Source organism: Condylura cristata, unplaced genomic scaffold, assembly GCF_000260355.1.
Source record: "Condylura cristata isolate star-nosed mole 26May11 unplaced genomic scaffold, ConCri1.0 scaffold00038, whole genome shotgun sequence".
In the NCBI taxonomy this organism is placed as follows: domain Eukaryota; kingdom Metazoa; phylum Chordata; class Mammalia; order Eulipotyphla; family Talpidae; genus Condylura; species Condylura cristata.
The window spans coordinates 1,199,886-1,210,659 of NW_004567139.1; the positions used below are offsets into that span (position 1 = coordinate 1,199,886).

Genomic DNA, 10,774 nt, shown 5'->3' on the forward strand with positions numbered 1-10,774 from the left:
GTGCGTTCTGAATGGCAGTCGCTGTACTTGAAACACCACTTTTTGAGGGCATCCATGTAAGTGGCGGCTGGCCTCCGATCAGGCCACAGAACACGACTTGTCCAGGAATGTCACCATTGCCTGTGCCCTTTCTGTCTACTGTTGCTGTTCTAATGCCCAGTAGGCCAGCATGGCTGGCTTCTGAGGTGGGGAACCCAGCCCCACGCTGCTTGGATCTCTGAAGTCAGTCAAGCTGTCATCAGGCCCTGGGCAGCCTCCTCCAATGCTGCAGCAGAGGGCAGGTAAGGTCGTGCCTGCTGGTCCAACCAGAACCCTGTTCTTCTCACCCATGGGCACCAGAGGCATGCTCTCCAGCCTCTTCAGGGGTGTGGGGCGCCCTCAGGTAGGGGGAATGGAGCTGCAAGCAGTAACAACAGCTTTTGTTGACAGACACAGGCATCACCACGGCTGGGAGGCCTAAGGTGGAGCTGGAGCAGCTGGCCAAGGTCAAGGGTACCTGCTGCTGAGGCAGAAACACCACCTGTTCCAAGCCCACCACTAGGCCCAGATACACACACACAGGGCTGAGCTTTCACGATGTGGGCCTTCACCCAGCCCACAGGTGAGGCCAGCAGAGCTCTCCTAGTCAGGTCTTCAAGGGAAGCTAGGAGGCAGGGGCAGCTTTTCCACCGGGGCGGCTGAGGCTCTTGCAGCCATTCTGGCTCTGACTGGCAGTAGCAGCACTTGGCTGGAGGAGCGGCTCTCCCTAGGGGTATTTGAGTACTTGGCAATACTAAGAGGTCTCTCGGCAAGCAGGTAGCATTTGGATGCTACCTGCCGCCTTCCTATGGACGCCTCTGCCAGGATTCTTGCACACCGGGCAGCAGCGAGCCCAGGGTGGAGGCTCCAGGGCAACGGAGGAGGCACAGTCCCCCCCCAACCCCCAAGAAGCGCTGGTGTCGCTGGAGCCAGCACGCTCTCCACCCTAATCTTCTGACCTTAAAAACAAAAGGGAGCTTGAATTTGTGAACTTCAGAAGCCCATGTGACTAGCAAGGGCAGAGAATGAAAATAAGAGACTTTCTGTCAACTCATTCTGGAATAAAGGATCCCGTCATTCCCCAAAGGGGAAGAAGCCCTGGGGACTCCTGTTCCAGAGAGAACAGGGGCGCTGGCATCACACGTGTGCATGGAACGTGTGTGACAGAGAGAGTGCCCTGTCTGCAGGTCAAGCACGCCATGCCTGGCTGCCTGTCTCATCCTGCCGCCAGCTCCCGCTCAGGAAAGGGCCCTCGACAGTCTCTGGGTAAGGTGGGGTGCCGGTCCACCTGTGCCTCTCCACCCAGAGCTCAAGCCCTCTGTTGAGCGCCAAGAGCCCAGGAGCTTCAGGGTGGCTGTGGTCTCTGCTCTGAGCTGGGAGTGAGGTGGGGTGGGGGCAGCCGGCCTGCAGAGCCACTCCCCCTCCACCACTGAAGACTCGACCAGGCGGCCCTGTTGCCAGAGCACCCCCAAGCCCTGTCCTGGGCCCCATTCTCATGGCCACAGACAGCTCACTCGAGCTCCAGAGAGGCCCCATTCGTCCCCCGCAGCTCCAACAGGAATCAAACCACAGCTCCTCCATTCAGCACTCTCCACGGGGGTGACTTTACCGTGGTGCGCAGTCTCCTTGCTTACCATCTTGGAACTCTCTGAAGTGGGCAAAATTTTGAGACACTGCATTTTCTAGGGAAAGACCCACTTAGGCTTCTGTTTCTCAAAGGGATCTGTTACCCCAGAAGACCCACTGACTCAGGCAGCTGTCGGTGCAAGGTCTCAGTGGAGACTTGGGGACTGAAGTGACTCTTTGCTGGCTGGGTCTTACTGGATCAAAAACAGCCTTCTAGGGGCCCTAACTACGGCCCCATGGCTGGCGAAGGTGGTGTGGGGGAGTGGCACGGGGGCTACAGCAGGGTCTTACAGTTCAGACTCATTTCCGAGCGGGCCTAGAGGAGCACCAGAAATGCTTCTTCAGCAGAGTGCCCAGCATAAACACCCTCTGGCTAGAGGTAAAGGTCAAAAGCAGACACAGTAAGAGTGCGACGCCAGCTTCGCAGCTTTGAGAGGGAACACGACTGGAAAGGAGTTGTAGGTATTCTGGTATTTTCCTCGGAGTGTGTACTGTGAGGTAAAAGCACACATGGTCCCAAACCCAATTCTGGATTGTCACCTAGAGTTGCTAACAATGAGCCAACACAAGGAAAAAGGCAAACAGGAGGTTCACTAAGTCCCCAGATGTGGTCACAGCCCAGATGTGTGGTCTGTATGAACTCGCCGCCCTCACATGTTCTGTGCTATACACCAGGTTTTGTCAGTTAGGATGTGGTGGCACAAGGCTTCTAGACATTAAGAAGTGTGAACCATTAGAGACCTCCTGTGTAGAAAACAATACCTTTATTTTGCTGAGCTTCATCTGGATTTTCTTAGACACCAGATCAGACCAGTACTTCTCTCCTAAGAAGTCCCAAAACATCCTTCCAAGCAAGGCATTCACCCAGGCTTCCTGCTCTTCCTCCTCAGAGGGTGGGGCCTCTGGCAACTGGCAAAAGAAAAGGGACCAAAATTAGAAAGCAACTTGAGAACAAGACAGGTGCTTATTTTCATAAAGTCACTGCAGGTCCCTCCCTACCACGTGAGTCACACTTCTTCCCCATAAATTACAGGTCCCACTGTCAGTGACTAGAAAGAGGGAGAGACAAAAGCCACCACCACAGATAAAAATGCCTTTGTCTATTCTCTTTTCCTGCCAGTGTGCCCATGAACCAGCTAATATTCCATACAATCTGCTCAGCTGAAGTACCCTCCCCCTCAAACCAGCTTGGCCGACCCGAGCCAGAGGCGTTATCCAATGGAAAGTTCACCTTCCCTCCCGCTGATGTGGACTCGCCCAGCTGGTCCTCACCAGACAGCCCAGGCTTCCCAAGCTCAGGACTCATCAAAGTTCCATCTGATTCTTGGGAGGTCATGATTCTCTTGGGCGAGGAGCAGGGTAGTGCTTAAAAATACTGGTGCCTGGGTCCTACTAGTTTAAGTGGGTTACTGGGACTTTTGCATAGGCCCTTTGCTGATTGAGCAACAGGTGAGGCTAAGAACCATGAACTAGCTGGGCCACCCTTAAGGGCTCTGAAATTCCTATAGCTGTCTCCCCACTCCCAGCCCAGGGCGAGACACTGGGCCTCACCTCCACCTGATAGAATCAACCTGAATCAGCTGTCACGGCCAATGTGCAAGGTGAGAGAAGGGCCACCCGACAGCCCCCAACTTCCAAGCTGGTCTGGGGAGGGCCAGGGCTGGGAGAAGGCAGAAGCAGAGGCAACAAGGCTGCGGTGTGGCACCTAAGTGGTCAGATCACAGCTCATGCTGATAGCTGTGATGGGGGCGGGCACCCCACCGCTACTGCTGCCCATTGAGACCCCTCACTATGTCCCCCGAAGGACACCCCGACAGGACAGAGCCTTGATTTCTGCGTCAGGGACGAGAACAGGCTCGGAAGTGCTCAGTGCCCGCGCTGGGCCCCGGCACACAGCCTGACTCAGAGCGGCCCTCCCTGGAACTCCTCCTGCTGTGTTCTGTGGGAGGGTGGCGGGGGTGTGACCGGCCCTGACGGCACAGACAATTCCCGAAGCTGATGTCTTTAATCAGACATGACCTTATAGAAACAGCCGGCCTGGGAAAGCAAGACCAAAACAACTAGAAATGCAGAAATCTGCGTTGTCCGCCTTTCCCTTCCCTCCATGGCCTACAACACGCATGCATCCTCCTCACAGGACAGCTGCAGTCACCCCTTAGACACCTCATGGTCTGCAAGGCCCACAGAGTCGTGTGTGGACACTGTGATTGTGCCCCTGCCGGTCTGACAGCCTGGGAGTACCCCAAAAGGCTGTGGCCTGTCACTAGGTGATGCCCAGAGTCCCAAGGGGCTATAAAGCTTATCAGCACTGAGCTCGTGTGGGGTTCAGCGGACTGCCCAGTACCCACCTGCCATGAGCTTTGTCTGAATTTGCATCTTCTCTCTCTTTGGGCACCTACGAGTTTATATGCCTTTTCTAATGTCATGCTAATACCTATGAGGGGGGGATATTTTGTGTTTTCCAAGTTCTCCCTTATGAATGTTGGCGAGTCTCACTTAAAAATGATTCAACTCTGGCTGAAACAATAATGTGTTGGCCACTCCCTTTAGGGGACAGGGCTCCACCTCACCCCCATTAATGGCTCTGTGAGTGCCGTAGTGTCTGCTGCTATTAACCGGGGCAATTCTACCTCCATGCCTTAGACAGAAGAGCGGAAGCCTGGGGTCAGCCAGTACTCAATCACGCCACAGTGTATATGTTTTTTCCAGAACCACTTTTCTCTCTACAGGGACATCTGCCCGCCACCGCCTAGGGGGTCTGGTCCAGCTTTTCTAGGGTTTGTCTTTGAGTCATAGAGATCATCTACACGGGCCTCTCAGCAAACAGGCAAGGAAAAGTGTCCCCACCCTACCCCCACATGGGGGTGAGGCCAGTCTGCTGCCCAGTGTCCACTACCATCATTAACCTTCCTTTATGACCCCCATTACTCACATGAAACAGGCTGAGCACAAACTGGAAGAAACAAAGACTATTTTACAATTTATGGCCAAGCCAAAGGCATATAATGTGGAAACAAATTTTTGAAATAAGTGACAAGCAGGTTTTCTCCTCCCCAACAGTTCATTTTTCTGATGCAAGCTTCTCTCCACAGACTCACTGAGAACAAAGGAAAATCCGAAAGCAGCAGAACACTGACAATGCACAAAGCAGCTTTGTGATTAAAATCTAGATTTAACAGGTGGCCAGAAAGAACTCACTTCCAATGAATGTCATAAAAATTTAAGAGCTTAAGAAATAAAAGTCATACATTTCCTAACAACCCTGGCTGCAGATGAAATGTGAGAACAACACTCACTTCACACATACATTTAGAAAGGGTAACTTTCTAAAGGTGGTTTCCAGGAGAAAAGGCTCACGGAGCTCAATGGTCTGAAGCTGAGGCAAGGCTATCACAGGGGATATATCATATTGAAAAGTAACCTCCACAGTAAAGGAATGCAGACTGACAGAATCTGTGGTGTAGTCTTTACTCATACACCACCAGGCGGCCAGCACACGGCTTGCTCTCACAGACTGGGTTTCAGAAAGGCCACCTGGCCAGTAGGAAAGCCCCAGGCCTGGGAGTCTGCTTCTTGGTTATAAAAGCCTTGCACAGTCACGTTAGGAAACACCACGATCCATGGCCAAGATAAGCGCTCACGGTGTTCGTCCTATCTTTTCTTTCTCTTTTTGCAGTTATATGATAAGAACATAGAACTTCTGGAAGAAAAAAAAGTGCCAAATTTTGACACCTGAAATTTTTAAGATTCTGCATACTTAAAAAAAAAATCTTTCACATAAAATTTACATGTCTTACAGTTTACCCACTCAAAGACTATAAGCCAGGGGAGTTTAGTGGAGTCACAGTTGTGACATCATTACCACAGTCAGTTTTAGAATACTATCATTACCCCCCAAAAATCCCTGTGCCCATCAATGGTCTCTGCCATTGCTTCTCAGTGCCATCTCCACCACCGTCATCACCGGCCGACTAATTTGTCCTTACAAACTTGCCTATTCTGGACATTTCACAGCTATGGAATCAAATAATGTGTGTTATTTTGTAACAGTAATGTGTGTTATTTCTTTCACTTAACGTAATGTTTCCAAGGTTTATCCACATTGTAAAATGCATTTGTATATAACGTTCCTGTTTATTGCAAAATAATATAGTACCATATGCATCTACCACACCTCCCCCATTTAGCAGACCATGGACATTTCTGTTGTTTCTGACAATGGCTGCTGCCTGAATACCTGGGCATGAGTTTCTATGTGGACATGGTTTTCTTCTTTCTTGATATGTACCTGGGAGTGGAACTGCTGAGTCATACAACTGTGGTCAGCACTATGTTAGCATGTTTAACACACAGGGCTGGCCGTCTCGCTGCCCACGGCCCTGAACAGCCAGTCCGTGTGGTCTCCCTTCCTGAGAGACTCAAACTCTCTAAGCTTTCGACAGTTTTTGAATTTATTTTCTCACTTTTTGAATGACTATTTCAGTCTCCGGAAATGAGCAGACCACCTGACAAGATGGTAAAGGCCCAGGTCTTCTCAGTTAGCCCCATGGTCTCGCTCATTATTCTAGAGGTCAAGCTGCCTGGAAAGAGAGAATGGCATCAGGGTCATGGGGCATGGAGACGTCGGAGACTGGCACGGCCGGGCTGTGGGACAAGCGGAGCCGTGGGGGCCTGTCCAGACTGAGTGGCTGGGCGCTGGCCACTGGACAGCTAGGGAGCCAGACACTTTCTCCAAAAACAGTGGGACTTTGTCATTCAAACTGTAAGCTCCAAAATGGTTCGAAAATGCAGAATCCCCTGAAGGCTTTTCATTATTATGGGGAAAAAAAGAATCACCAAATGTGTTCCAGTGTTATTTAATACAAATTTAGTCTACAGTTATTATGACGTCCCTGGGGGGATTAATATTGGTTTGGCTCCTGGGCACTCGTGACCTACCCAGCGTTCCCATTCACCCCTTGACCTAGGTCAGCACTGGGCAGCGCAGAAGCTGCCCTTAGGCCCTGGAGTCTTCAGGATAAGAGATGCTTTGACCATGGCCTACAAGATACAGCAGTAGGCTGGAGGTATGGAGGGGAGAGATGTGGTAAGTCGTGGACGAAGAGGGGTTACCCTGGGCAGCATGTGGGTGACATGATGATGGGTCTGAAGCTATGTCAGGGGTTCCCTGGGAGCTGCTCTTAGAGTCATGAGAGCAGAGGTTACGAAATCTGAGAAATAACCCTGCCCGACTAAGACCCACATACGGCGAGGCTGGGGGAACAGGCATCAGATTCTGGAGGGAACAAACACCGATGCTCAGCTGTGTCCAATCTGTGAGCAGTTAAGTGACTGTTACTGTTTGAGGCCAGCGCTCTGCAGGGTGCTTGTTATCTGGTAAGAGACAACTGAAAGATACACCTGTAGCTTCTTCAAGATCATGTCCACTACCAGACTGGTCCAGGAGCCAGGGTACAGGCCACGTGGGCTTCAGGCAGGTCAGGCGGATGTGGGTGGCGGGTGCCAAGGCTCATGTGGTTTCCTCAAAGGTCCCACTTTCGGAGACACCTCTCTCTGCTCACACAAGTCTGGCACTGACTTCCCAGCCCACACAGAGCAGAGTCACTAAGTTAACAAGGGCAGCTGGGAGATGGGGCGCTCAAGGAAAGGCCAACTGGAGGGACCCAGCCCCCCACCAGCCACAGGGAACTGAGGGAAAACCTGCGGTCTGCAGTGTGGGGTGGCCCAGACACAGGGCGCAAGGCTGAGACCTTGGGGGCCCAGCCTGAAGGCTGGTTGAGGGTTCTTGTATCTTTAATGATCAAGAAAATATTAAATCATGCTGCCTGCTCTGCTGAAGGGCTCAGAAGTGCGATGTGGTTTTTAAAGGTTTTCTTCAGAATGAAGAGAGGAAAAATTGTCTCAGTTCTTAAAAGGAACAGTTGCCAAGTCCCTGGAAAGGAGGTTTATGACAGTCACACTGGGTGACAGACCCCTGACGCACACATGGCAAACTCGGGGAACACACACTGGAAACAATGTTCTCAAACATGCTTGCCTTTTAAGGACGAGGAACTCTTTAAAAAGTAAGACTTTTTACACATGGGTGACTCGGTGATGGAAAACCCACGGGGATTACAATTGAGATGAAAAAAAAAGTACACAATGATGTAAAAATAAAACTATTATATTTATTTAAAAAAAAAAGTAAGCCTTTTTTAATTGGACAATTCTGGCTATATCAGTACCCAGTTCTCCTCATTTCCCCAAGTCTCCTGAGAATATAGACAGCTGACAATCCAAGAGCAAGGGACTCTGGGGTCAGGGGACGCTCTGGTGCTAAGCAGGACATCAGTAGAACAATTTATCTCATACTATAGCCGCTGCCTAGAGAGAGGCCTGCTTCCCACTCAAGCCTGGTAACTTGGTGAGAGGAGGCAGAGGGTCAGAGGCCAGCAACGTCACAGAACACCGGCTGGGGAGCGTTCAGGAGCCCCCTCTACACTGACTAGGATCAAAGGAATGACTGGGCTGACGACCGACCGCTTCCTGCTAAGAACAGAAACAGTCCTCTAAGAGGTCAGGACACCTTAGGAACTGAACACAGAAAACCTGGCTTCGCACTCCCTCAACACACCTCAAAGGCAGCCACTTCTCACCACCTGATGTGCCTTATCTCACCCCATCCTCCACTGCCAAGTCACCTCCCACCCCTCTCCCAGCCAGCTCTCTCCTCCACCCAGAGCCAGGGATCCATCGCTTCCAATCAGACCAACCTAATCCCTGCTCAGAACTCTCCCCGGGCTCCCCAGCCCCATGCACCAGTCCCATGAGGCCCACTGGCCTCCCTCTGGCCTGCCTGCCTGTCTACCCACGCACTGACCGCTTCCCTGCTGTGGGCCTCTGCCCTCACTGGCCCCCGAGCCCCACCCCCAGGCCCCCAAAGTCTGCTCCTCTCACACACAGTGCCACAGCTCATTTTCTCACACTCTGCCCCCCTCAAACGGTCACCTCCTCAAAATGGACCCGCTGGCCACCAATCTAAAGTGGCAGTTTTGAACACTTCCCATCTTCCCTTGCTGGCTTTACTCTCACCGCCACCTGACATCTGTTTTCTCTGTCTCCCTGGGCAGAATGCGGACTTCCCGAGGGCTGGGCTGTCGCCTGTCTTGCTCACATCTGTGTCACCAGGACATGCCTGGGCATGAGACACACTGCGAGCGTCAGTCGGAAGGAATGTGTTTAAGTGGCACAACAGAGACGCCTCGGTCCCGCAGTCACTTTACCTTTTTCCCAGCTGTGGGGCTGCTTTCCACACTCTGCATGGGGCTCCTCTGAGGGCTCTGGCTCTCCTGGGGGACACACCTGGCCATGTACACGCTATAGTCCAGAAGCATCTTCTGCCGCACACTGCCCACCAGCTCCCTCTGCTTGGGCTGGGACATCATCTCCTCCACGCTGCCTTTGCTGCTACTGCGGCTGTGCGTCAGGTGCCCCGAGGGGCTGCTGTGTCTGCTGTGGGAGGGCAAGACCCCTGCGGCAGAGAGGGCGGCAGTTACTGCAGGTGAAGACGTGACCACAACAGGAAAAGACGCACAACAAACTCCATGGGGCGAAGGTGAGTAACAGCAACCATGGTATCAAGTGATGGATTTAAAAATATTGATTAGGGCCCTCCCTGGTGGCGCAGCAGGTTAAAGCACAGCACTAAGAATCTAAGCCACTTCAGCGTGAGTTCGATCCCCGTCTGCCCCGGGGGTGACCACATGGCGCAGCAGACCTCTCCTGACCCGCCTGCTGCTCCCCTCAGCAGTGTACTTCGTCGATCTGCCTGTTCTGCTCCCCACTCTGTCTCTGGTGAAGCCTCTCACCGTCCCTGCACCTCTGTTCTGTACCCTAGTTCTGTATGCACAAGTAAGTCTTCAAAAAAAAAATTGATTAGGCTGTTTGTTTCTCACTCAGAAAAACTCCTTCTGCTTCAATGACAGATACTGTTTTTAAAGAACAGTTTTTATTCTGCTCCAAGACAATTTAGAGTAATAGGAGCAATAAAATACAGCTGGGAGGTACCGTGGCCGCTCAGGGTCAAACGCGGGACGGACAGCCAAGAGCTGGTGCCGCAGGATGCTACCAGGGGCAAAGAGAAGGCAAGCAGAGAGCTAGCTGCTCGCTCGCAGGCCACGGCGACCCCCAACCGGCATCAACATTCAACACGCTCTTCACCAGCCACTCGCGCTGGGCCAATCCCATGTAATCCTTACCCTTGAACTCAGCACCAAGGCAAATATAATCACGGTTCTCTGTGGCAAGCATGGCAGTGGAAGTGCAATGGAAGGACCTGCAGGCCAGAAAGGAGGTGACCTCTGCCCAAGAAAGTGGAGAGGTTCCCCCAAAGCTGGCTCTTCCGGGAGAGGCCTGTGGCGGCCTGTGGAAAGAGGCAGCATTTCCCTAGGCCAGGGGAGGGAAGCGCATTCCAGGACAAGAGCGAAAGCAGAGGCAGGCACAGGTGCGGGGAACAGGGACTCCAGAGCCTAGCAGGCAGTGCGGGGCAGAGGCGGCGCGCTGGGCAGGAACAGGCCGCAGCAGTCACGCTGACATTCAAAGCTCGCGCAGCACTAGCAGGTCTTGAACATGGGAAGTACCTGGTGCTGATAACTGGCTTTGGTCTCACTCTGAGAGCAAAGTCAGGGAAAAGTGGCTCAAAATCAAGTGGTTTATTTTGGCAAGGCGCGGCCGCCACAGCGCCTCACAGAGTAGCCAGGCCGCTTCCTAAGTTCTGGGCTAGCTCATTCCCAGCACTCTGAATATCTCAGATTTTACACTGCAGGCCTACAGAAATAACTTTTTAGAAGGTAATCGTTCATTATCCACATACCATTTTAATGGTCAGCATTATTTTTAATGGTGGTATAAGAGCTATACCAAAAACATTTAAGAATGGCGGAAAACTAAATGCAACATAGACCTTGGATTAGTTCTTGCAATAAGAGAGCAGACATTAGTGGAATCGAAATAGTCTCAAGTTCAGTTAATAAGTATTAAAAAAATTAAGGATGACCATCAAAAAATGGGCAGTAGAGCTAAAAAGACACTTCTCCAAAGAGGAAATGCAGATGGCCAACAGGCATATGAAAAAATGTTCAACATCACT

General features: G+C 51.9%; 1 protein-coding gene across 2 annotated transcripts in view; it reads right to left on the minus strand.

The window, feature by feature from the left end:
- TEX2 (testis expressed 2) overlaps positions 1–10,774 on the minus strand; it is a 48,861-nt gene that overhangs the window by 22,519 nt on the left and 15,568 nt on the right. For both annotated transcript variants that reach the window (XM_012733123.1, XM_004693440.2), the window contains exons 4-5: positions 8,910–9,157; positions 2,407–2,553 (exon numbers count right to left, since the gene is read on the minus strand). In XM_012733123.1, coding sequence (XP_012588577.1) covers positions 2,407–2,553; positions 8,910–9,157 — 395 coding nt within the window. The remainder of the gene's footprint in view (positions 1–2,406; positions 2,554–8,909; positions 9,158–10,774) is intronic.